The sequence below is a fragment of the Sarcophilus harrisii genome, chromosome 1, assembly GCF_902635505.1.
Source record: "Sarcophilus harrisii chromosome 1, mSarHar1.11, whole genome shotgun sequence".
Taxonomy (NCBI): domain Eukaryota; kingdom Metazoa; phylum Chordata; class Mammalia; order Dasyuromorphia; family Dasyuridae; genus Sarcophilus; species Sarcophilus harrisii.
Window position 1 is genome coordinate 10,398,279 of NC_045426.1, and position 23,014 is coordinate 10,421,292.

Below are 23,014 nucleotides of genomic sequence, written 5' to 3' on the forward strand. Positions count from 1 at the left end.
GCCATTCCTGAATGAACTGGGATCTTCCCCCTGGATGTGCAGGATGTGCAGAAAGACATATTATGAACCAGAAAGAGTGGAAGCAAGAAGTCAGATAAAGGTTATCGGAAGGTTATTCAATGATTTTAAAAGTATGGAAGAAAATTTCATTTGTGAAAATTTAATGGTGGGAGGTGGGGAGAAATGGAGTGGTGTGGTGAGTGTGTAGGGGTGAGTGTGTGTGTGAGTATGTGTTTGGGGAGGGAGATATGTTGTGAGGTGTGGAGGGGAGGTGTGGGGATGAGTGTGTGTGTGTTTTTGTGTGGAGTGATTTGGGGGAGTGTATGGGGGGGTGAAGATGTGTTTGTGTGGTGGGGTGTTGTATGTATGGGAGTGGTGGGTGTTGTGTGTGTGAGTAAGTTGGAGTGTGTGTGTTAGAGGGTGTGTGTTGTGTGTGGAGTGGTTTGTGTGTGTGTGGTGATGTATGTGATGTGAGGTATGAGTGGTGTGTTGGGGAGGATGGGGGTGTTGTGTGGGTTGTGTGTGGGTGTATGTGGGTGTGTGTAAGGAGTGTGGGGTTTGGGGCGGTGGTGCGTGTGTGTGTTAAATGGTGTGTGAGGTGTGTGTGTATGTGTGGGAGATAAGGAGGGTGGGTGATGTTTGGGTGTGTGGATGGGGTGGTGTGTGTGAGGTAAGTGTGTGTGTGTAGTGAAATGGAAGGAGGTGTGTGTGTGTGGGTGTTGAGTGATGTGGTAAGAGGTGTGTATGTGGAGGTTGTGTTATGTGTGTGTTTGTGTGGTGATTGTGTGTGTGAGGTATGGGAGTGTGATGTAAGGGTGTGTTTGTGTGTGTGGTGGCGTGTGTGGGAGGCATGTTGGGAGTGCGGTGTGTGGGAGTGTTATGTGTGTGTGGGGGGGTGGGTGTGTGTGTGTGTGGGGGATGTGGAGTGCGTGTGTGGAGTGTATGATGCGTGTGTTGGGTGAATGCATGTAGGAGGCGGTGTGTGTGTGTGGGTGTTGGGAGGCATGTGTGGAGGGGGTGTGTGTTATGGAGTGCATGTATGAGGCATGTGTTTCTGTGTGTGAGGACTGTGTGTGTGGAGTGTATGGAGTTTATGTGTATGAGTGCGTGTTCTTGTGTGTGCGGGGTGGTGTGGAGTGCATGTTATGAGTGGGTGTGTGTGGAGGTGGGTGTGTGTGAGTATAGTATGAGGTGTGTGGGGAGTGATGTGTGAGTGCGTGTGTGGGGAGGTTGGAGGGTGTGTGTGTATGTGGAATGCTGTATGAGTGTGTGTGGTTGATGGTGGTGGGGAGGGCGTGTTGTGATGGTGCGTGTGTATGTGGGAGGCATCTGTATGAGGCGTGTGTTCTGGTGTGTGACTGTGTGGGGTGTGGTGTGATGAGGCGTTTGGGGAGGTGTCTGTGTGTGTGAATTTTAAAGCCGCCGCCTGGACTGTTAGGGCCACCGGCCAGGGGGAGGCCCCTGCCACAGGGGGGCGAGGGGGCCCCTGCCTAACAGGGCCCCCACTGTTGGGCAGTGCCAGGTGAGCCCCCTTTGGCGGCCCCTAAGCGGGAGGATGGGGCCTGCTCGGAGCCCCCAGCGATGAGGTCCCAAGGACACAAAAAGCAGGAGGCGGTGATGGGGACCCTTCTGCGGCTTCCGGCCTGGATCCTGGGCAGCAGGAAGGCGGGCACGGCCCTGGGGAGCCACTGCTCCCCGTAAAGGCTGAGGGGAGGCTCCGTGGGTCCTCTGTCCGCTCCTTTGAATCCAGGCCGAAGGAGGCCAGAGGCTGGGCTGCTTTCTGGATCACGGCACTGACTAATTGTTTTAACGCCACAGTCCAAGGGCTGGAAGGAAGCCATTCAGTCCCTCCCCTCATCCTACAGATGAGGACACTGAGGGCCAGATTTGGGGGAATGACTGGAGGAACCAGCTTCCATTCTGCTGGCAAAGGGGCTTTCTTAAAGCTCAGGGTGGCCCTTTCTTTGTTGCCCCCCTCCCCAATGCCAGAGGCTCCCCGGCATCTTGGAATCAAGCACAAAGTCCTCTGCCCTTGGGAGCCTTCACAGCCCCCCCCCCCCGCGCCCCCTCCCCCCGCGTTACCCCTCCCCCCCCCAGGCACACTTAGATTCGGGGCCCTCACTTTCTGCCCCGGCCCCTCGGCTTCTCTGGCTCCCCCCGAGCCCTGGCTAAGAGCTCAGCCGCAGAAACCCCCGGGTGCTTGTCCGGGCCGAGCTTGCCCTGCTGCTCTCCTCCAGTTGGTCCCCTGGCTTTTCCTATTTCTCTGCAGCCTGTCGCCTTCCGGGCCCGGGAACAGCCATTGCCTTTCCGCTCACACGTGGACCCACAATAGGCGCTTAATAAGCGCTTGTTCCCTGACTGGCCGATGGGCAGAACTGCTTCAGAGCCACGTCGGTCCTCTGACTGGCGGCCCCGGGGGCGGCGCGGGGGCGGCCTGGGGGGAGGGGGGAGGGGGCGGGGCGGGCGGGGAGGGGGGAGGGGCGGCTGGTCCTGGGCCCTTCTCTCTGGCGCTGACCCGCTGCGGGGACCTGGGCCGGTGCGGCCGGCTCTGGGGCCTCGGCTACAAAGTGGGCGTCGTCCTGGAGGAACAACGGTCAAAGGTGGTGTCTGTGAAGCGCTGTGCGAGCTCCCGCGTCTCTGCCTGGGCAGCGTTGCTGGGAGGGTGGCGCACGGGCGTCCTCCCTGGCTAGCGGAGAACACCATTCTCTCTCTGTTTGTTTGTTTGTTTTGTTGTTTGTTTGTTTGTTCCCCCCTCCCCCCCGCCCTCCCCGCCTCCTTTTGATCCAGAACACTCGGCCTCAGCGCCCTCAGAACTGAAGCGTTTCCCCCGTTTCCCAGCGCGCCCTTCGCTCTCCTGGGCCCCGGAACGCTCTGGCCTCATGGGGAAGGCCCTGATCCAGTTTTCAGAACGATCTTCTAAAAGAAATTGCAGGGAAAGAAAGTGCTGGGCCGCCGGTGGGGCGGCAGGGGGCGCAGTGGTCGGAGCCCCGGCCCGAGTCAGGAAGAGCCGAGTTCAGATCCGGCCTCAGACACGTGACCCGCCCTGGCTGTGGGACCTGGGCGCGTCACGTACCCCCAACCCCCTCAGGGGGAAAAGGCTCATTTCTGTCTGATCTGTCTGTGTGTCCGTTCTCTGTCTCAGCTGACAAGCCCCCTGAAACCTGGCTGGGGACCCGTGGGAGCCCGGGCCTGGAGAAACAGCCGGGGCGAGGCCCGCTCTCTCTGAGAGACCCTCCTTCTCCCTTCTCCCTCAAGCCGCCGCCACAGAGGGGGGGAAATGCAAAGGACGCAGCACAGGCCCCCGCGGCAGGCGGGGTCAGGCGCCCTTGTAACACTGGGGTCTGCGGGCTACGGGGTCCCCGCTGCCCGTCACTGGGGTGGGCGCCGGCCCCCGGGCTGGGCCCGGCCCCGGCCCCACACATGTGCCGCTCATCCTCCCAGCACCCTGCCACCCGCACACACACACATGCCCTCCACAAACTCACTCCCCTGCACCGACTCATCACCTCCCTCACAAATGCACTCCGACTCATGCCACCCCCTAAAGTCTCCCACACCTCCAAAACCACACATGCCCCCCACTACACATGCACACTCACACACCTTGCCCCACCACCTCTCAGCCCCTCCCTCTGTCCCGCGGCGGGGCCCCCCCTCCCAGCTCAGTCAGGAATTCAGTTTCCTTCCCTCTCACAGTTCCTCGCCTGCAGCAGGGCTGTCGATCCCCGTTGGGGGGCGCCCCGCCGTGGGCAGGGCTGCCGGTGTCTCTTCCTCAGAGGGGACATGGGCAGCCTCGGACCCGGAGCCTCTGCGGAGGCGGCAGGAGGGGGGCTCACGGGGGCCCCGATGGGCGATGCTCCTTCCCTTGACAAGGAGGCCCTGCCGGACGCGCCCCGGGCCCGGGTCCTTCCCTAGCGGCCAGGAGCGCTGAGGGGGTTGGAGGGGGGGAGGTGTTGCGGATACGGAGCCTCCCAAGTGCTACAGCCAGGAAAGGAGCAGCGAGAGGCCCCGGGAGCACAGGGAGCACGGGGGGGGGGAGGGGGGGGCCGGGAGCACAGAGAGAGGCCTCGGGGGCGCGGGGAGGCCCTGGGAGCATAGAGGGAGGCCCCGGGGAGCACGGAGAGGCCCTGGGAGCACAGAGAGAGGTCCCGGGAGCTTGGGATGCTGGGAAGGGGCTCTGCGAGCCGGCCCGGGAGCACTCCCAGGGAAGGAGAGGGGAGCACGTGCTCACACGGCCCCTACCGTGGGCCAGGCCCTGCGGCTCAGGCCGAGCTGGGAGAGCAGCGGCCCCTCCGTCCCTGGCGGGCGCTGGGCGTCGCGCCCTTTCTGGGAGAAACAGGAAGGGGGAAGCAGCGAGAGGCGGCGCAGCAGCCGCTTGTGGGGGTCTCTCCGGCCCCGGACTGAGCCGCGCGGACGCCGGCTCTCCGGGAGTCCGACACAGGGGGGCGTGTCCCGCGTTGCGGGGCCGTGCGCTTCCGGAAGCAGGGCCGGGCTCCGCGGGGAGGTTGCCGCGGGCCTCTGGGAAAAGCCCTTGGTTCCTCCGCTGCGTGTCGTGTCTCCCCCAGCTAGTGTGAGCCCTTAGAGAGCGGGCGGGTCCCCTCTCCCCTCTGTCCCCGCGCGGTGACATCAGCGCACAGTCGGTGCCCAATAAATGCTTGTTTTCCTTCCTCCCGCAGTGTGGGGGGCACCAGCACTGCGGGCACAGCCCGTGAGAGGGGCCGAGGAGGCGGCACTTACTGCCTCGGACAGACTCCGTCTCCTCGGGGTCTGCGGTCACGTGAGGGGCCTAAGCCCCGAACACGGAACCGTGAGACCAGAGAGGAAGGGCAGGAGGCACGGGGAGCGTCCGGGCCGCAGGCTGGACACGCACATGTGCCTGTGTGTGAGTGTGTGTGTGTGTGTGTGTGTGAGTGTGTGTGGAGGGGAGCTAGAACCAGAGAAGCCTGGAGCCAGAAGGGACCCAGAGACCCTCTCGCGTGATCCCATGTGAACACGAGTCTCCTACGTCATCCCTGACAGAAGGAAATCCCCACCATCAGTGAGGGGAAGCCCCCACCTTGCCAAGCAGCCCACTTGGCCACAACCTACCCTGTGACTTCCACCCCTGGCCGCCCTCCGTGTCTCTCCCACCCAGACCGTGTGTCCCCGTCTGCTCTTGCAGGGAGATGGCTTGTGGTCACAGAGAAAAACAAGCTTCTGACCCGTGTCGCGAAGGATGCTGGGAATCTCTGAGGAGAAGGGAAGGGAGAAAGCACCTGAGTTAGAGACTCATTTCTCTACAACTGGAAGTGATCAGATCAAATCCACTCCCCCCTTTTCTACAGATGAAGGAGCCAGGAGCCCGGGAGGTTAGGGGACCGGAGGTTCTAGTGGGATAACCTGGGAAGCACTTAGAGCAGGAGGGGGAAGTTAGCTGTTGCTGCTGTCACTATTACCCGCAGCCACACAGCTAGTAAGCGTCTAAGGCAGGGCTCCCACCCGAGGATTCCCAACTCCAAGCTGGACATCCTTCGGTGACGTTACGCGGCTCCTCTGTGAGGAAGCCTGGGAAACCATCCTTTTCTCCAGCTGGTGCGAGCTTCCAAGAAAACGAACATCCCCGCGTCTTACTCTGGCAGCGTCTGCTCGGTCATTTAGGAAAGGCTTGGAATCTCCCCTGGGTGTCCATCAGCTTCGGGTGGCCGGAGTTTCCCCGTGACCTGCCCCCGTTGCTCCCGGGCACCCCATCCCCGTTGGGCATCCCCTCCCATTTCTGCGCCCACAGAAAAAGCGACTCCCGGCCACTTTTCCTTGCCGCTCCAGGCCCCCAACGGTTACGGCATTTGTTCGCTCCAGCCCCTGCCTCCATGTAATATCCACACATGGGCTTCAAAGGCCAGGAAGCAGTGGCTTCATGTTGTTAATTTAGCTGAGGGTGGGGTCCCTTAAGGAAATTTGATTTGGAGGGGGTACGGGAGAGTTGGTCTCTTTATTGTTTGGCAGAAGCTTTCCACCGTCCGGATCCGGGAAGGAGGCTGAATAGGACACCCGCCGACCTCCGGGCTTCTCCCGTTAATCTGCTTTCTGGGCCCGTACCTGGGACTGTCTGTGTGCCATCAGCAATGATGAATTAGGCCGCCTAACCTCATCAAAATGTAATTCCATGCTTTCTGTTGAATAATGATCTTATACAACTTTCTATAGATTTGTTTCAAGCCCCCTCGCCTCCTGGGGCCCGGGAGCCTCAGCTGCTCTGGTAGCCTCGGTTCAAGAATGCAAGCAATGATGCAAGGCTCAGACTGGAGCCCTGGTTTCTATCACTGGGAAATGTCATCTCATTGATCAAGAGCTTCTCCTCCAACCAAAGCCCATCTTTATGCAATTTCAAGATCCCTTGCAAGAGGGGTAAAGATTACACCGGAAACAGAGGCTCAGGGCTTTGAGCGAAACACTCCCTTGCTCTCCCCTGCCCTGGGGAAACCACTAAGTCTTAATTAACACAGTGGCCAGCTGGATAATGGCAAGAGCACACGAGCACGCGTGCACACACACACACACACACACACACACAGAGAGAGAGAGAGAGAGAGAGAGAGAGATGAGGTAAGCATCATGCTCCATTTCAGAGCCAGAGATTCTGCTAGCTACAGACACATATGTGGGCCCTGGTGCAACAGAGTGACCTTCGGAAATGGGGTTAGCCTTAAACTAGGAGCCTGTCTCCTTCCCTCCCCCTTCTTCCTCCCTCCCTCTCTCTCCCTGTCTCTCTCTCTCTCTCTGTCTGTCTCCCTCACTCCTTCCCTTCTTCCCTCTCTCTTTTTCTCTTTCCTTTCCTCCCTCTCCTTTTCCTCTTCCTCTCCTCTCTCCTTCTGTCTGTCTCTGTCTCTCTGTCTGTCCCTCCCTCCCTTCCTCCCTTCTCCCTTTCCATTTTTCTAGTTCTTTCTCCTCTACCTTTGTCTCTTTCTGATCAGCTCAACCTTCCTTTGATGAAAGATTCATCTTCAGACAGCGGAAAGCTGAATTGTGCAAGATTTTGCCCGATGCCAAAGCTTCTCCAGTTCATTGAATCACCAAAGAACGCAGTCATTTGCATACCAGGGATGATTCTTATTGGAGTTTACATTTAAAAAAAAAAAAAAAAGCAACAGTGCATCTGAATCCCTATGAGAGCATTAAATTGCTATCTAATTAGCAGTCCCAAATTACATATATTTAGAAGATAATTAAAGGTTGGAAGGCTGTTGAAATAACTGGTTGTACATGTAAATGAATCACTGAAAATTTGTTAGTAATGTGGGGAGCTGTCTTTTCTTCCTCACTGCCCTGTTTGAAGTTAGGTAGGAGCAACCCCATGGGTTTAAGTCTGGTAGCGTTAAGATAAAGGCAGATGGTTTTAATGATTTCTACCCAAAGCCCCAAATAATTATAAGCAGCTGTCAGTTTTACATAATCACCAACGATAAGGTCCTCAGGAGGTGACTAGGATCCCATAGGCCAAGGGGTTCCCTGGGTAAAGAGCCCCAGCTCTCAGCTGGTTCTTCAGTGCTCTCATCTGGACAGTCTGAATGAACTAGAGGGACGGCCTTGCCAGCCCGGCCTCGATGTGCATGTAGTATATGGGAATATCGTCTAGTCCATGACTAGTCCGCTATTCATCTGCTAGGAGATAAGAATTACAGCATCATCAATCCAAAAGTGGAAGGGATTTCAGAAGAATCTAGTCCACCTTCCCCCAATCTTAGAGATGAGGAAATTGAGGTCCAGAGAAGACTAAACTACTCAGAGTCACACAGTTGGAGCATAAAAGAGCCAGGATTTGAACCCGGGATCTTGGACTCTAAATCCAATCTTCTTTCCCAAGGACAAGAAGCATCTGTGAGTTGCGATCTGCACCGGTGATAGTGTCGGCTTTAGAGTCAGGAAGCCGTAATGTGCAATTCTGTCTCCAACTCTTACCAGCGGTGAGACCCTGGGTAATTCCTTAACCACAATGGGTCTTATTTCAAGTGGTTGTTACGGAGACTGAATGAGAAAATGTATAAAAGTCACTTAATGGATCTTAAAACAGTATACCCCTCCCATAATGTATCATTCTTTCCCAATCTCAACCAATCCAACTCCTTTCAAGGCTGTGTTCTCAGCTCTCTCATCTTCCCCTTTTCCTTTGGCTACCCTTCTCTTGCCAAGGTCTAGCCCTGTATTCATCCCACCATCTACCTCTCACCTAATATTCATGTTCTGATGGACAAATCTGGAGGGAATCACGAAACCATGCTGACTAGGTCCACTGTGCATTTATGTCACCTAAGATCAACTGGGTCTTAACCACAACAAGGCAGTTCTTTGATTCCTCCTTAATTGATCCCATATCACACTCCATACAGAAGCACTTTAAACCTTTTTTTTTTCCCTCAAGGCTCTGACATCTCCCTTTTCTCCATTTTCTCAGATGAAGATCTTGCCTCTTACTATATTGCTATGAATGCGGAGGATATTCCAGATGGATTCCCTCTTCTCTCCATTTCAAATCAAAATGCCCAAGTATCTGTCCTCTACTCAGTCCTCTTTATTGCCTTTCTCCTTCTTATGGTCAGTGCTGCCACAGGGGCCTTTGGGACCTTTATCCCCATCTCCTCCTGTCTTTTCTAGTAAATCATCCCTTCTATCATATCTTTTATCTTTGTCTCATCACTCTCTCTGTCTCTCATCATCAAACACTCTATATCCACTGGTTCCTTCCCTTAAAACATGTTCAAAGCTCCCCCATTCTAAAAAGCCCTTTACTAGATTCAACCATCCCCTTAAGTAAGCAATTATATTATATCTTTTCCTCCTTTTTCAGCCGATCTCCTTAAAAAAAAAAGATGTATACTTTTGTCATCTCCTTCACTACCTCTTCACTCACTCTCTAACTCTCTGCAGTGCAGCCTCTGACTTCAATAACTGCAATGGCTCTCTTCAAAGTAATCAATATTCTCTCGTTTACCACATTTGATAGTTCTTTCTCACTTACCAGACTTTTTAACCTCTCCTGCATTTGACACTCTTGAGTACTCTCTGTTCCAGAATCTTTTCTTTTCTTTAGGTTTTTAGGACACTTCTCTTTTCTATTTCTATTTCTATTTCTATTTCCCTTTTCAAGAGTCTTCTAGTTCCTCATGCACATCATCCATGTCCTGTGTCCTATCTGTTGATGTTCCAAGGGTCTATCATGGCCCTTTTGTCTTTTTGTCTCTCTGTACACTGTCTCTAGACGATTTCATCAACTTCTCAGAGTTTAAATAATGTCTCTATGTTACTGACTCTGAGATATAGCCCTGGTACCTCCATCAAGCTTCACTTCTTATATCATCAGTTACCTTTGAATTTTTTGGTAAACAGTATTTTTTTCATAATAGTTTTTTTTCAAAAGTAAACACAAAAATAGTTTTCAATATCCCCCCTTGCAAAACTTTGTATTCCATGTTTTTTCCCTCTCCCCCCACCTCTTCCCTCCCAAGTTTACAGCAAATAATCCAACATAAGTTAAACATAGTCAATTCTTCTAAACATATTTCCACATTTATCATGCTGCACAATAAAAGTCAGATGAAAAGGGGAGAAAAATGAAAGAAAAAAAAAGCACAAGCAAGGAAACAAAAACAACAACAAAGGTGAAAAATACTGTGTTGTTATCCACACTCAGTCTCCCTAGTCCTCTCTCTGAATGCAGATGGCTTTCTTCATCACAAGTCTTTTGGAACTGCTTTGAATCACCTCATTGCTAAAAAGAGCCACGTCCATCAGAATCGATCATCACTGTGTACAATGTTCTTTTGATTTTGCTCATTTCAGTCAGCATCAGTTCATGTAAAACTTTCTAGTTTTTTTTTTCAGAAACACTACTGCTCATCATTTCTTATAGCACAATACTTTTCTATTACATTTGTATACCACAACTTGCTCAGTCATTCTCCAATTGATGTGTATACCCTCATTTCCAATATTTCGTCACCATAAAAAGGACTGATATATACATACATACATATATATATATATATATGTATATCTACATATATAAATTCAAGGTCTTTCCCCTTTTTTATGATCTCTTTGGGTTACAGGTCTAGAAGTGATATTTCTGTATAAAAGGGTAAACACAGCTTGATTGCCTTTTAGACAAAGTTCCAAATTGTTCTCTGGTAATGTTGGATAAGTTCACAACTTCAGCAACATAACAGCACATCCATGTTCCAGTTTTCCCACCTCCCCTCCAATATCCAATACTTTCCTTCTTTTTTTGGTCACGTTAACCAAAATGTAAAGTGGTACCTCAGAATTGTTTTAATTTGCATTTCTCTAATCAGTAGTGATTTACAACATTTTTCCTTCTTCCTAGATCTGATGAGTAAACTATTCCTTTTCTCCAAAGGTCTCTCATACCTAACTTTTCTAAAATTCTATTCACCTCCTTAACTTCTTGTTTATTTTGTGGTTAGATTTATCTAGTTCTTAGAGAGGGAAGTTGAGGGATCACATTATTATGATTTTAATGTTTATTTACTCCTATAATGTGTTTAGATCTTTTCTTTAAGAATTTGAATGCTATGCCATTTGGTGCATAAATATTTAGTACTAATGTTACATCATTGTCTATGTTACCTTTTAGTAAAATGTAGTTTCCCTGCTTATCCCTTGTAATTAGGTATAATTTTTTTCTTTTGCTTTGTTTAAGATCATAATTGCTACTCCTACCTTTTTTTTATAATTTCAGCTAAAGAATAATAGATCCTGCTCCAGCCCTTTAGTTTAACTATGTGTTTCAAGTATGTTTCTTGTAAACATATTATTGGACTCTGATTTCTAATTCATTTTGCTATCTGTTTGTAGTCAATGGATTGTATTTATAACATTCACATTCATAGTATGATTGCTAACTATGTAGTAACCTTTATCCTATTTTATCCGTTTATCCTTTTTTTTCCCTTTCCTTTCACTTTGTCCCTCCTCAACAGTGTTTTCCTTTTGACCACCACTTTCTTCCATCTGTCCTCCCTTCTATCAGCCCCATCCTTTTCCCCTTCTGCTCCTACTTCCCCAAAGGTTAAGACAGATTTTTTTAAACCAAATGAGTATGTATATTTTTACCTATTTGAACTAAATTCAATAAGAGTAATAAGAGTAAGATTGAAACAATGCTCACATCTTCCCTTCTTTCCTTTCACTGTAACTTTCACTGTAATGTTTTATGCCTCTTCATGTGATATAATTTAACATTCTTCCTCCTCCTTTCCTTGTCTCCCAAGACAATTCCTTTTTACCCCTTAATTAATATATTTTTTTAATCATTGCATCAAAGTAAACATATACCCACACCCTCTCTCTAAGTATACTCCTTTTAACTGCCATGATAGAGATACAGTTTTTAAGAGCTGCAAGTATCATCTTCCCATGTAGGGATATAAACATTGTAATCTTATTGAATACCATGTTGTTATTGTCATTGTTTTTTTCCTTTTATCTTGTTTATGCTTCTCTTGAGTTTGGTAGTTGAAGATAAATTTTCTGTTAAGTTCTGGTCTTTTCATCAGGAAATTTTGAAAGTCCCCTATTTCATTGAATATCCATCTTTTCCCCTGGGGGGGGGGGTGTTATGCTTAATTTTTCTGTATAGTTGATTCTTGATTGAAATCCAAGCTCCTTTGCCTTCCAGAATATCATTTTCCAAACCCTTTGATCCTTTCATGTAGAAGTTGAGAAATCCTGTGCAATCCTGACTGTGACGCCTTGATATTTGAATTGTTCCTTTTTGACTGCTTGCAGTATTTTCTCTGTGACCTGGCAATCCTGAAATTTGGCTGCAATATTCTTTGGAGTTTCCATTTGGGGATGATTTGTGGATCCTTTCAATTGCTATTTTATTCTCTGGTTCCAGTATATCAGGGCAATTTTCCTTAATCATTTCTTTAAAGATACTTGTCCAGCCTCATTTTTTGATCATGACTTTCAGTAGTTAAAAAATTATTAAATCATCTCTTCTGGATCTGTTTTCCAGCTCAGCCATTTTTAATGACATAATTTTAATTTTTTTCTATTTTTTTCATTACTTTGATTTTGTTAGACTGATTCTTGATGTGTTAGAGTCATTAGCTTCCATTTATCCAATCCTAATTTTTAAGGAATTATTTTCTTCAGTTAGCTTTTATATTTCTTTTCCATTTAATCAATTGTACTTTTAAAGTTGTTTTCTTCAAAGATTTTCCCCAATTTGACTCATCCTATTTTTTAAAAGTTATTTTCTTCAGTCAATTTTTATGTTTCATTTTCCATGCTGTTGACTTTTTTCATAATTTTCCAGTATAACTCATTTCTTTTCCCACTTTTTCTTCTACCTTTTTACTTGATTTTTAAAAATCCTTTTTGAGCTCTTCTAAGAGGACTTTTTAATCTTCAGACCAAGCCATATTCCCCTTAGGGCATGTAGGTATTTTGACATTGTTGTCCTTTTCTGAGTTTGTCTTTTGATTTTCTCTTTCATCATAGTAATTTCTTAGGGTCAGTGCTCTTTTTTTTTTTTTTTTTTTTTTGCTCATTTAAAAAAATTGAGCACTGCTCTCAGGGAACAAGAGCAATATCCCTGGGGTACAGAGATTTGTTCACTGGCTTTCTGCTCTGGAGATTCTGGCCCTGGTGACTTGCTTACTATCCTAGTTGACTTGCCCTGATTTTACCTGTTGTTTTACTTCGGTTCCTTGGCTGGCACCTCACCTGCTGAGCTGGGACTGGAGACTTCACAGCTGGATTACCATGCCATTTATTTTTGGGTATTTCAAATTGAATGTTTCTTAGGGCTCTCAATACCAACATTTAAAATATGATATAGTATGCTTACCCTCTGTCAAATTTTCCTATTATATTGTAGGGTGTCACAATTCTAATTGATGTCCCAAGTTTATGACCTTAGATTTCAATTTTTCTCTTAAGCAATGGATTGATTTTTAAAAAATTACTAATTATGTGTCAAGTATCATTATAGATATTAAGGACTCAAGGTCAAAGAAGAAAATTATCCTTGTTTACAATGATCTTTCATGTCCAATCAATTGCCAGATCTTCTTATTTCTCTCATCACATTTTGTGTACATGTCATCCTTTCCATTCATCTACCTACCCCTATCAGCTTTCATTACTTCTTTCCTGGACTATTGCAATAACCTCTCAAGTTATTCTCCAAGATTTAAGGCCCTTCCTTCCCAAGCCATCCTCCACCCATCTGCAAAGACATTTTCCTTAACCATAGCTCTGACCAGTGGCTCCTCTGTTCATTAAACTCCCCATTGTCTGTAGGGTTAAGTATACAATTTCAATGAATTTAAAAGCCTTTTACACCTTGACCTTAAACCTTCTTTCACATTTCATTATAAAACACCCTCAGTGTCTACTACATCACCAAGTCACTTTTTTCTTATTGTGCATTTATAGCCCTTTTCTCTGTGATCTGGCAGAAATAATTCATTTTGATCTTTTTTTAGTCCCAGAATGCCTGTTTCAGAATAGATATTTAATAAATGCTTATTGATTAATTGATATATGACTGTTAGATGATCAATTCTTGAAGAGTGGGAGCTATTTGATTTTTTTCTATCTCCAGCACTTAGCAAAATTAATAGCACATAGTAAGTATGCTTAATAAATGCTTAATTGATGCTTAATAAATGATCATTGATTGCTCGAGTTAGGATTGAAATGGAATTGGGATGGATTGATAAAGTTAGGAATAAGCCTCATCAATGGTACTGAATTAATGTAGTCTCATTGACTTCTCTCTGTTTAGATATGTAGGGACCATGCTTCATGTCTTATGGATGTGAAGGAAGCTATCCTTCCACTAAGGCCCTTGCCTTTTGTCCTTTGACCAATATCTCCCTTTCTTGTCATATCTTTCTCTGATAAGAAGAAAAATACATCTATCCTTTAATTGCTATTGGAAAAGAAGCAATGCTTAAAGGATCAATAGATCCTGTCATTCTTCAGACTAAAACTCTCTTCCTTGATCACCACTTTACTGTATGTACTGTCTCCCCCAATAGACTTCTCACTCCTTCAAGGAAGAGATTGTTTCACTTTTGTAATTGTATTTCACAGGACTTAACACATAATGGTTCTTTATAAGTGTATTTATTCTCCCCATCTATATTCATTCACTCCTTTATTCATACATCAACCCATTTTTTCCATTATCGGTTCAATGCATTACCACTGGTTCTCAAAGTATGGTCTAGAGAATCCTGGGGATCTCTGAAACCCTTTTAGAGGGTCTAAAAATTCAAAAATAGTTTTTATTTCCAATATGGTAAATGTCTATAAATATAATCCAGATAAACAAAAACTCTTTGGAGAGATCCTCAATAATTTTTAATAAGATAATGATACTGGAAAAAAAAAGTTTGAGAACCACTGCAACTAGACAGAGGCCCGGGAGCTGACTGATGGATTGAAATAAGTCTTGTTTGACTTGGCCAGACAGAAAATTGATTTTTGTTCTTACTTATTTTTATGTGCCCTGCCTCTCCTACTTTCCCAGAATCATCTCCTGCCTTGGTCACTGAGGATTACATACTTCTCATTAGGTAGAATAATTGTACCTGGGACCTTTCTGGAGTTCATGGAAATTTCATGAAAAAATAGAATCTGAACATTAGTTATAATGATCCAGCAATCCAAAATTAAAATCTATGTTAATTATAACCTAGGAATGCCTAGGATAAATCCTACACTTTGCATACCAAACTTCCTTGAGGAAGGGGAAGTGTCTTCTGGTAAACAAAGAGATGTTGCCTAGTCAAAACCTTTGATCTTATGAGTGCCTTCTCAGACCAGAAGACTTTGGAAACCCAGGGACTATAGGATCCCAATATACAAAGAGGTCTGGTTGTTGAAAACAATAGCTGTGCCTCTTGAACCAATGCAAGAAAAGGATCAGTCTCATAGAACCTGATTGGGACCTCACTTGGATTACAACCAACTTTCCACCCCCATTGTTTATGAACCTCCACAACTCAAATAATAAGACCCCACCTTTAAAAGAGGACACTGATTAAGATAAAGGTCATCCTGTTTTTCAAAGCTGGCTGTTAATTGTTGTTATTTTTTTAATCCCCAAGCTATTTTAATTTTAAAGTGATCAAAAGGCTTTTATAATAATACCAAGGGTGTACCTAGAACTTTTCATCTTTGAGACACTTAAAAACACTAATTAATAAGAGCATTATGCCTTTTTCAAGAGAGGAAAAGTCTACCGCCTCAACATGCCCCTTTGTCTCTCATCTGCCATTCTTCTTACCCAAGGTTTTGACTTAACATTCAAATTTCTCCTCTCCATGCCCTGGTTTTCTTCCCTAGATCTATCCCTTTATCTTTCCCAGTTCTGTCGCTTTTTCTCTCTAAAGACATTTGTTTGGAAAAGGCAGCCCTGGAGGAGGAGAAAGGGTCCACCCACATCACTCTTTCTGTGGCATTCCAAGTCATGTTCAGACTGTCTAAAAGATCATTTAGGAGTCAAGTTTGATGAGAAATCTGATTAAATCAATTTCTTGACCCCTTGTTTAGCCATTTTAGGTCAGAATCAAGGATGGGATAGCAATATGAATGCTATAACTAATGGAGAGAATTCTAACTACTAGAGGATCTTAAAACCCAAGCTGGAAGGGGTCTTAGAGGTCATCCAGTTCAACTGCCTTATTTAATAAGGCAAATGAGGCTATGATGATGAGATGAAATTGCCTAATATCACCATTTTATGTGTGCTCTGTTTACATAAAATGGGTATAACAATGGTACCGATTTCAAAAGTTGGTCATGAGTATCAAATAAGACAATTTATCCAAAGAGCTTTTTGAGCCCTAAAATGTTAGTTAAATACTAGGATTTATTGACATGATTAATTATTGGTTTTGTATATATTTATAGATTCATTTGCTTTCTTCTCTGACAGAATGATATCTCCTTAAGAATAGGGTTTGTATCTTTTCTCCTATGTCTAACATAATGCCTGGCACATAGTTGGGGCTTAATAAATGCTTGTTGATTGACTGATTGACATTTCTACTTCTCCATATTCAAATCCTTGAGTTGACCTATGTTCTTTCCTTGACTGTAAATGCCTGATGTTGTTTGCTCCTCTCTCACCTAGTCATTCCTGTTGTTTCAGCTCTTCTGCCTGAGATCCTCCCTAGACTTCCAGCTAATCTATTCTCTTCTGGCTTCATTGACCTAATCTCCCCCCTGCATGCTGGCTCTAGTTCACTCATGAATTGTTCCCTTTTGTTCTTGGGCTACGTTATCTTTGATGGAATGTGCTTCAGATTTGTGCCATCTTTTCTTTTTTAGGCTCTCCTGGATACTCAGCAAGTTCTCATTAGAAAATTTCTTAGAGAGTTTTTAGAAGTTATCTCATTTCCCCACTTTCCCCCCTCAAGTCCTCCTCTCCACTTGGCTGCTCCTTTCTCTTCTCGGGTAGCCTAGAGGCTCAGTGCACCTAGAAGATAGTAACCATTTAGGGTAAAGTCTTAGTCGATAGCAGTTATTGGAAGAACAAAAGCATGAAGATTGAAAGGAAAAAGCAACAACAATAAAGCACGAGCCAATGGTTTTCCCCTTAAAAACTACCATAGCTGAGGCAGGTTTCTTCGTGTTACTTTACTTCCATTTCTTCATCTGCAAGATGAGGATAATAAACACATTGTATATTTCATGGGGCTTATATAAGGAACGGAGGAAATTACAATCGTACTTTTCCTCCTCTGCCACATAGTGTTTCCCCTATTTTCAGTCTTTCTCTCCTATTATTCTTCTGGCTAGAGGAAACTATAGACTTCTTTCTTAGTTTGTTCTTTTCTATTGATATTCCATATCCGATTTTCTACTCAACATTCTCTTGGACCTTGTCCTTCAAAGGCATATCCCAGAAGATAGAATACTGCTTTGAGTTAGAAAAACCTGGGTTCAAACTCCCCCTCAGATATTAGCTCTGATAACCTAAGCAAATCATTGTAACCTCCCTTTGCCTAATAACATAGTTTGTGAAGACCCTATGTACTCTAAGGTCCTGCTAAACTTTCAAGCTATCATCCTATGACTCCCCTTTCTCTTAGATATTTTTTCCTCTCCTTACCTATAAAGGGACTGAAGTATTTTCTGTCATTGAAACATCTTCCTTCAACCCAATTTTCTCCAAAATACTGTGCTTTCTTTCCTTCATAGCCAGACTCTTTCCAAAGCCAGTTGCCTCTACCCAATGTTGAATGTTGCCACTTTTTCTTTCTTTCTTTCTTTCTTTCTTTCTTTCTTTCTTTCTTTCTTTCTTTCTTTCTTTCTTTCTTTCTTTCTTTCTTTCTTTCTTTCTTTCTCTCCTTCCTTCCTTCCTTTCTTTTTTCTTTCTTTTTTTTTCTTTTTTCTTTCTTTCTTTCTCTTCCTTTCTTTCTTTCTCTCCTTCCTTCCTTCCTTCCTTCCTTCCTTCCTTCCTTCCTTCCTTCCTTCCTTCCTTCCTTCCTTCCTTCCTTCCTTCCTTTCTTCCTTCTTTCCTTCCATTGTATCACCTAGCTGCCCTCTGGTGCCATTTTTTCAATTCCCCAGTTATTTTCCTCTTTGAACAGGTAGGACATTAGTCCCTTGACAATGAAATGTAATAGGCTTTTTTTATTTTGATGCATTTGACACATTCATTTTTGCATTCCTTTCCTAGTCTGATTTTCCTAGTAAAGTTTCCTCATGGTACTCCTTCCATATCTTGGACAAATAGACTGTCTGGCATTTTGTTCTCCTGACCCTGAAATGTTGACATTGCCAACATTCTGTTCTTAGACCCCTTTCTGTACTGTGGTCTTTGAGGGTGATTCTTTGATCCAGTCCCAATGTTTGAGCTCTGACCGCTACCAACGTTACTCCTCAATCTATATACATAGACACAATGTCTCTCCTATTTCTAGGATACAGTCTTCCTGGAGAGATCCTACCATCATCTCAACTTAACTTGTTTAAAAGAAAAAGTGCCACATTTTTGTTTGATGCCAGAGTTGGGAATTTCCTAGGTGTCTTTGACTTCTGCTTCTTCTGTGAGCACTTGTGTTTCTACTTATGAAATTTCTCTTTCTTTCTACTTGATTCACATGAATATCAACATAATTCAAACCATCATTAGCTCTTACCTTGAATGTTGTGATGTTCACTGATTTGGTCTCCTTATCTCTATTGTTTTCTCTTGTAATCCATGCGACTCATTGTAGGGAAAAAAATCTCTTTAGGAAAAGTAATTCTAAGAAAGAAATAAAAAGTTAGGTTCTCCTATCTCAGATCTTGCCCCTCCATTATCCCATATCCTTTGATCCCATAATCCTTTTGATTGATCCTAGACAATGATCCCATTGTCTAATGAATGGAGTCCGATTCCTTTCCCCTCCTGATTTTCAAGACATATCTTGATTTAGTTTCAACTGACTTTTTGAGTCTCAGTTGATCCTACTTCTCTTCTCTGTCCTCTGAATTTAATTGTTAACAATCACAATATACCATCTAAACTACAATTAAAACCATTTATGGCTACATTGCATTAAGGCATCCCTCGAACAGGACTCCTCAGCCTTCCATTTCCATTATATTCCTTCACCTTGAATACAAGTTTAGACAAATTTAGCCTTGAAGTATGAAAGTTGTCCTAACAATCAGAGTTGTCCAACATGAAACAGGATGCCTTGAGAAGTAATGGCCTCCCTTTATTGCAGGTTTTCATGTAAAGGCTGGATATCCAATTACTGAGTCTCGTATAAAGGGATGAGATGCTTGATAGGGTCTCTATAGTGTGGGATTCTGTAGGCATCCTTTCCCTAGTTCTGCCTGATTCCTATTCATCCTTCAAGAATGTTTCTGGTTCATAAAGTTGCTGGGAAGATCAAATGCTATGATATTTGTAAAGTTCCATGCCTGGAACATAGAGCTTAATGAATGCTTCTTCCCCTTTTTTCCCTTCCTTTCTCTTCCTATTCCAGATCAAACCAATCTGATTCATAAGCACCTGCTTCACACCACCTGACCTGGTTCTCCCAGCTGGAAAGGGCATCTCCCTCTTTTGAACTCATATTAAAAACTGGTTGAAGTTCTTTCACATTCTCATCATACGCTCCTTTGCATGGTAGCAATTTGGCCATCTTGTATCTGTCCACTTGAGTGGATTAATCAGTTCCAATCCAACTTCCCCAGCACTGAGCACAGTGCCAGGCACATAGATGCTCTTCAGTCATTGTTCATTGAACAGTTCATTAGGGAATTAAGAGTATCTGTATGTGGACTTCTGTTAGTGTTTTTTCCCTAATATCTTCTTGTGGTTTAAAGATGGCCCTGGATTCTCACAAACCATGTCAATTAAGATCACTCATGGTAGATTCTGTTGATTAGTAAAGACCTTGAGGAGCATCATAATATCTTCTGTTTAAGATTATGAGATTAAAGAAAGATAAATTAGCTTTGGATGGGACCTTAGCGTCTAACCCCCTCATTTTAAAGACAAGAAAGCAGCAGTCCAAAGCATTGAAATGATTTCATAGACTTAGAGCTAGAAGGATTTTTAGAGACCATTGGGTTCATTTTGGAAGTGAGGAAATTGATCTGACTAAAGTCATATAGCGCCCCGAGGCAGGGATCAAATCCCAGGCTTCCTGATTTTCAGTCCAATGGTTTATCCACCACATCACTGTCTCTTGGGCTAGCTGTATTCTAAGAGATTCATCCCAGAAGCCTTACTAGCATGTGACAAACAGTACATAAGGGCCATTGAGTCAGGCAACCTGAATAGGTGGCAGGCATATCCCGATAAATGAAGCCAGAGATCCTTGAAGTATTTGTGGAAAAGCAGGTGAAACATATGTACCTTATGTTCCCTAAAAGCTTAGGATCTCTCAAGGACAGACATCATGCCTTTCATGGCTCTACATTTTTGGTACTATCCAATATAGCATTTTATCATTATCAAGATTTTGGTAAATTTAATTCAGTTTCATTTTTACTAATTTTAGTAAATAATAAATTTACATATATATAACGAAACTGTTTTAATGTATAATTAAATAAAATAATTATTTTAAAATAAAATTTAAAAAATAGTAAAAAAAAAAATAATTAGGTACAATCTTGCCCTAAGCCGGAGGACTGACTGGACATCATGACACTTTGGTCTGTTGGAGCTGGTGAGGCTGACTGAATTGTTGACTTATAGCTGGAAAGAATTTTATATTTCAATTAATCTTACACCCCTCTCCCCTCCAAAAAAAAGCAGAGATGAGGAAACTGAGGCTTAGAGAGGGTAAGCAATTTTCTTAAATTCTCACAAGTGAGATTGAAACACAAGCTTTGAAGCCAGGATCTCTAGCTCCAAATTCATTGCCCTTTCCATTGTGACAGTACTCACTGCAGATAGATTTATGACTAAGTCCTTTTAGTTTGTCTCTGTGTCAGTCTGGAGTCATATTAAATTTTTTTTTGCCTTCTTCTTAGGGTAGAACACTGTCATCCAAATGCAGCTCTATCTTCTAGTTCTCCTAGTCTTTTGTCAGTTCCTGCCTTGGCTCCCAACACACATGGGAGCTTAGAGTCCTGTAACCCTTGAGCCCCTATGCGTATTCCTCAAGGTTAATCCTCTCTAGTTGACCACAGCTTCTGGAGGATCTATTTTCCTTCCTTGTCTGGGGTGCATCCAAAGGTCCACAAGAGATCACCTTTCTGTTGATTGAAAGCCAAAGATAGGATCAAATTCTGATTAACTATGACATGATGTAGTCCTGCTCCTCCAGTGTCAACAGGGGCTTCTCTCCTAAGCTAGCATGGGGTCTTCTGAAGGTGATGCTACTTATGTTGTAGAAAAAATGATCCACAACATCTGAACCATCCAGAGAATGTGGTACCTCTTAAGTACTCAGAACATCGGGCCTGCTCCCAGGAGGCCTGAGTTTGAATCTTACTCTAAACACTTACTGGCTCTATGACCTTGGGCCTCATCAGTGAACCAAAGATCCCTGAATTGTAGAACTCTTATCCCTTCTAGTCCCAGCCTCACAGGACTGCCATGAGGCTCTCATAAGGTTTTGGATGTAAAGCACTTTATAAAATGCAATTGTCTCTATCAGGACATGATTACCATGCTCTGTTCCAGATTTCTCAATGTGCCTCATTACCCTGAACCAGGTGCTCTGCTTTGCATTGATTCGTAAATTCAGAACTAGCAGGGACCTTAGAAATCATCTAGTCCCATTACATCCTTTTACAATGAGAAAAAACAAGACCCAGAGAGATGAAGGAGCTTTTCCTGGGCCAAATCAACCTTAAACCAGGACTAAGTAATTTATCACCTTATTAATTTAATGAAAACATGAGTAATGTTTCCACAATAAAGCATGGAAATCTTATTTCAACATGTTCCCACCCTATCTCATGTTTTATTTTTAAACTAAATGGTGATTTCTCCCAAGTGTTCAGCAGAGGGCAGAATTACCTACCATATAAACACCCCCATATTTACAATGAAACCCAGGAGAGTTACTTATTGAAGATGGCAGAATCCCAGGCCCCCTGACTTTGGGATTATTTAGTTATGTGGGTATATACAGATCTAGCAGGATTCATAAATTATTCTTTTTTCTTAAAATAAAATTTCATATTGTCCAACTAGAGCATCCATGTGTTCCAAGACCCAAATCATCACCATTCTCTGTTCAAACAGCCCCAAGATGTTACTTGTGAACAATGTCTTAAAAAAAGAAAAATCCTTTGAACCGATGACAGAGACAGCTCAAGATTATGAGTGGAAATCTTGAGGTCTACTCTCTCCCTTCTAGCCATAGATAGTTGGGTAGGGCCTGGGAAACTGCCAAGAGTAGAGAATAAAGAGTTAACATTGATATAGCACTCAAAGATTTACAAAGCCCATTATAGATTTTATCTCTCTTGTCACTGTCACACACAATAATGGGACATAGGTCCCATTATTATCCCCATTTTATGGATAAGGAAAATAGCATCCAATATATTTAAATGACATAGTTAGGGCTCTCTTGCTAGTCTTGCTTTAGAATTTGACAAAATATCTGATCTCTAGTTTTCCTGTCTCCAAGAGTAGTCTATTCTCTATAATAATACCAACAGGAAAAATCACACATTTGGGTGATTCCTCGACATCTTCTCCAAGAGTTGGATTTCCAAGGTGTTGAGGAGGGGGAGAGAAGAGAATTTTCCTTAATGGTTAAAAGCTTTACCTTTTAGCTAGAATTTGGAGAGAAAATATGAAAATAAATCTATTTATTTATATCAAGAGAGAGACAGAGACAAAAACAGGAGGCATACATACAGAGAAAGTATGAGAGACAGAGACAGAGGAAGAGACAGAGAGTGTGAGAGAGAGACAGAAAAAGAGAGATGGGACAGAGAAGGAGAGAGAGATGTCAGAGCATCGATAAGTAACAAAATCTTGGTTAAAATGTTTATGGGTCACTGGGTTCTGCTTTTGTGACAATAACACATCAAGTACTAACAACCCTCCTTTGCTCCTCACCTATCCATCCCCTTCATAGTTCCAATTATAAACCAAGATATGGAGTAGGAAAAAAGCTGTGGTGGCTGGCTATGTCTTTATCCAATATGTTTTTTCTTTCCTTTCTTCCCCTCCTGCTGCTAGTATGAAGAGGGAAAGAAGCGGAGGAAACCCAACTATAGCAGCGTTGACCTTTCTGAAGTGGAATGGGAAGACCGAGATGATGTGGTAAGTGAGTTGTTTAAAGTCTCTTGTCAGGAGCCTTGGCTGGCTCCACTACCGTACCTGGCCACTGTTTCCAAAGTCTGCTCTGGAGCCCACCCACTTGCCCACCTCAGAAAGGGGACCCAAGAGCCCTCTTCTTCCTTCTGGATTTTACTGCTCTCTCTGGATGTGTGTGGGGGCATTCAGCATACCTCCCATCCCCAACCTCTTATGTTGATGGTTCCCATTACAACCTCTTCAAAGAAGCTTTTCCTTGAC

At 44.3% G+C, this 23,014-nt stretch overlaps 1 protein-coding gene across 5 annotated transcripts in view; it reads left to right on the plus strand.

The window, feature by feature from the left end:
- The window catches only part of CACNA2D3 (calcium voltage-gated channel auxiliary subunit alpha2delta 3), a 1,010,949-nt gene that overhangs the window by 769,872 nt on the left and 218,063 nt on the right, over positions 1–23,014 (plus strand). For all 5 annotated transcript variants that reach the window (XM_031952127.1, XM_031952119.1, XM_031952106.1 and 2 more), the window contains one exon: positions 22,676–22,759. In XM_031952127.1, the coding sequence (XP_031807987.1) occupies positions 22,676–22,759 (84 nt within the window). The remainder of the gene's footprint in view (positions 1–22,675; positions 22,760–23,014) is intronic.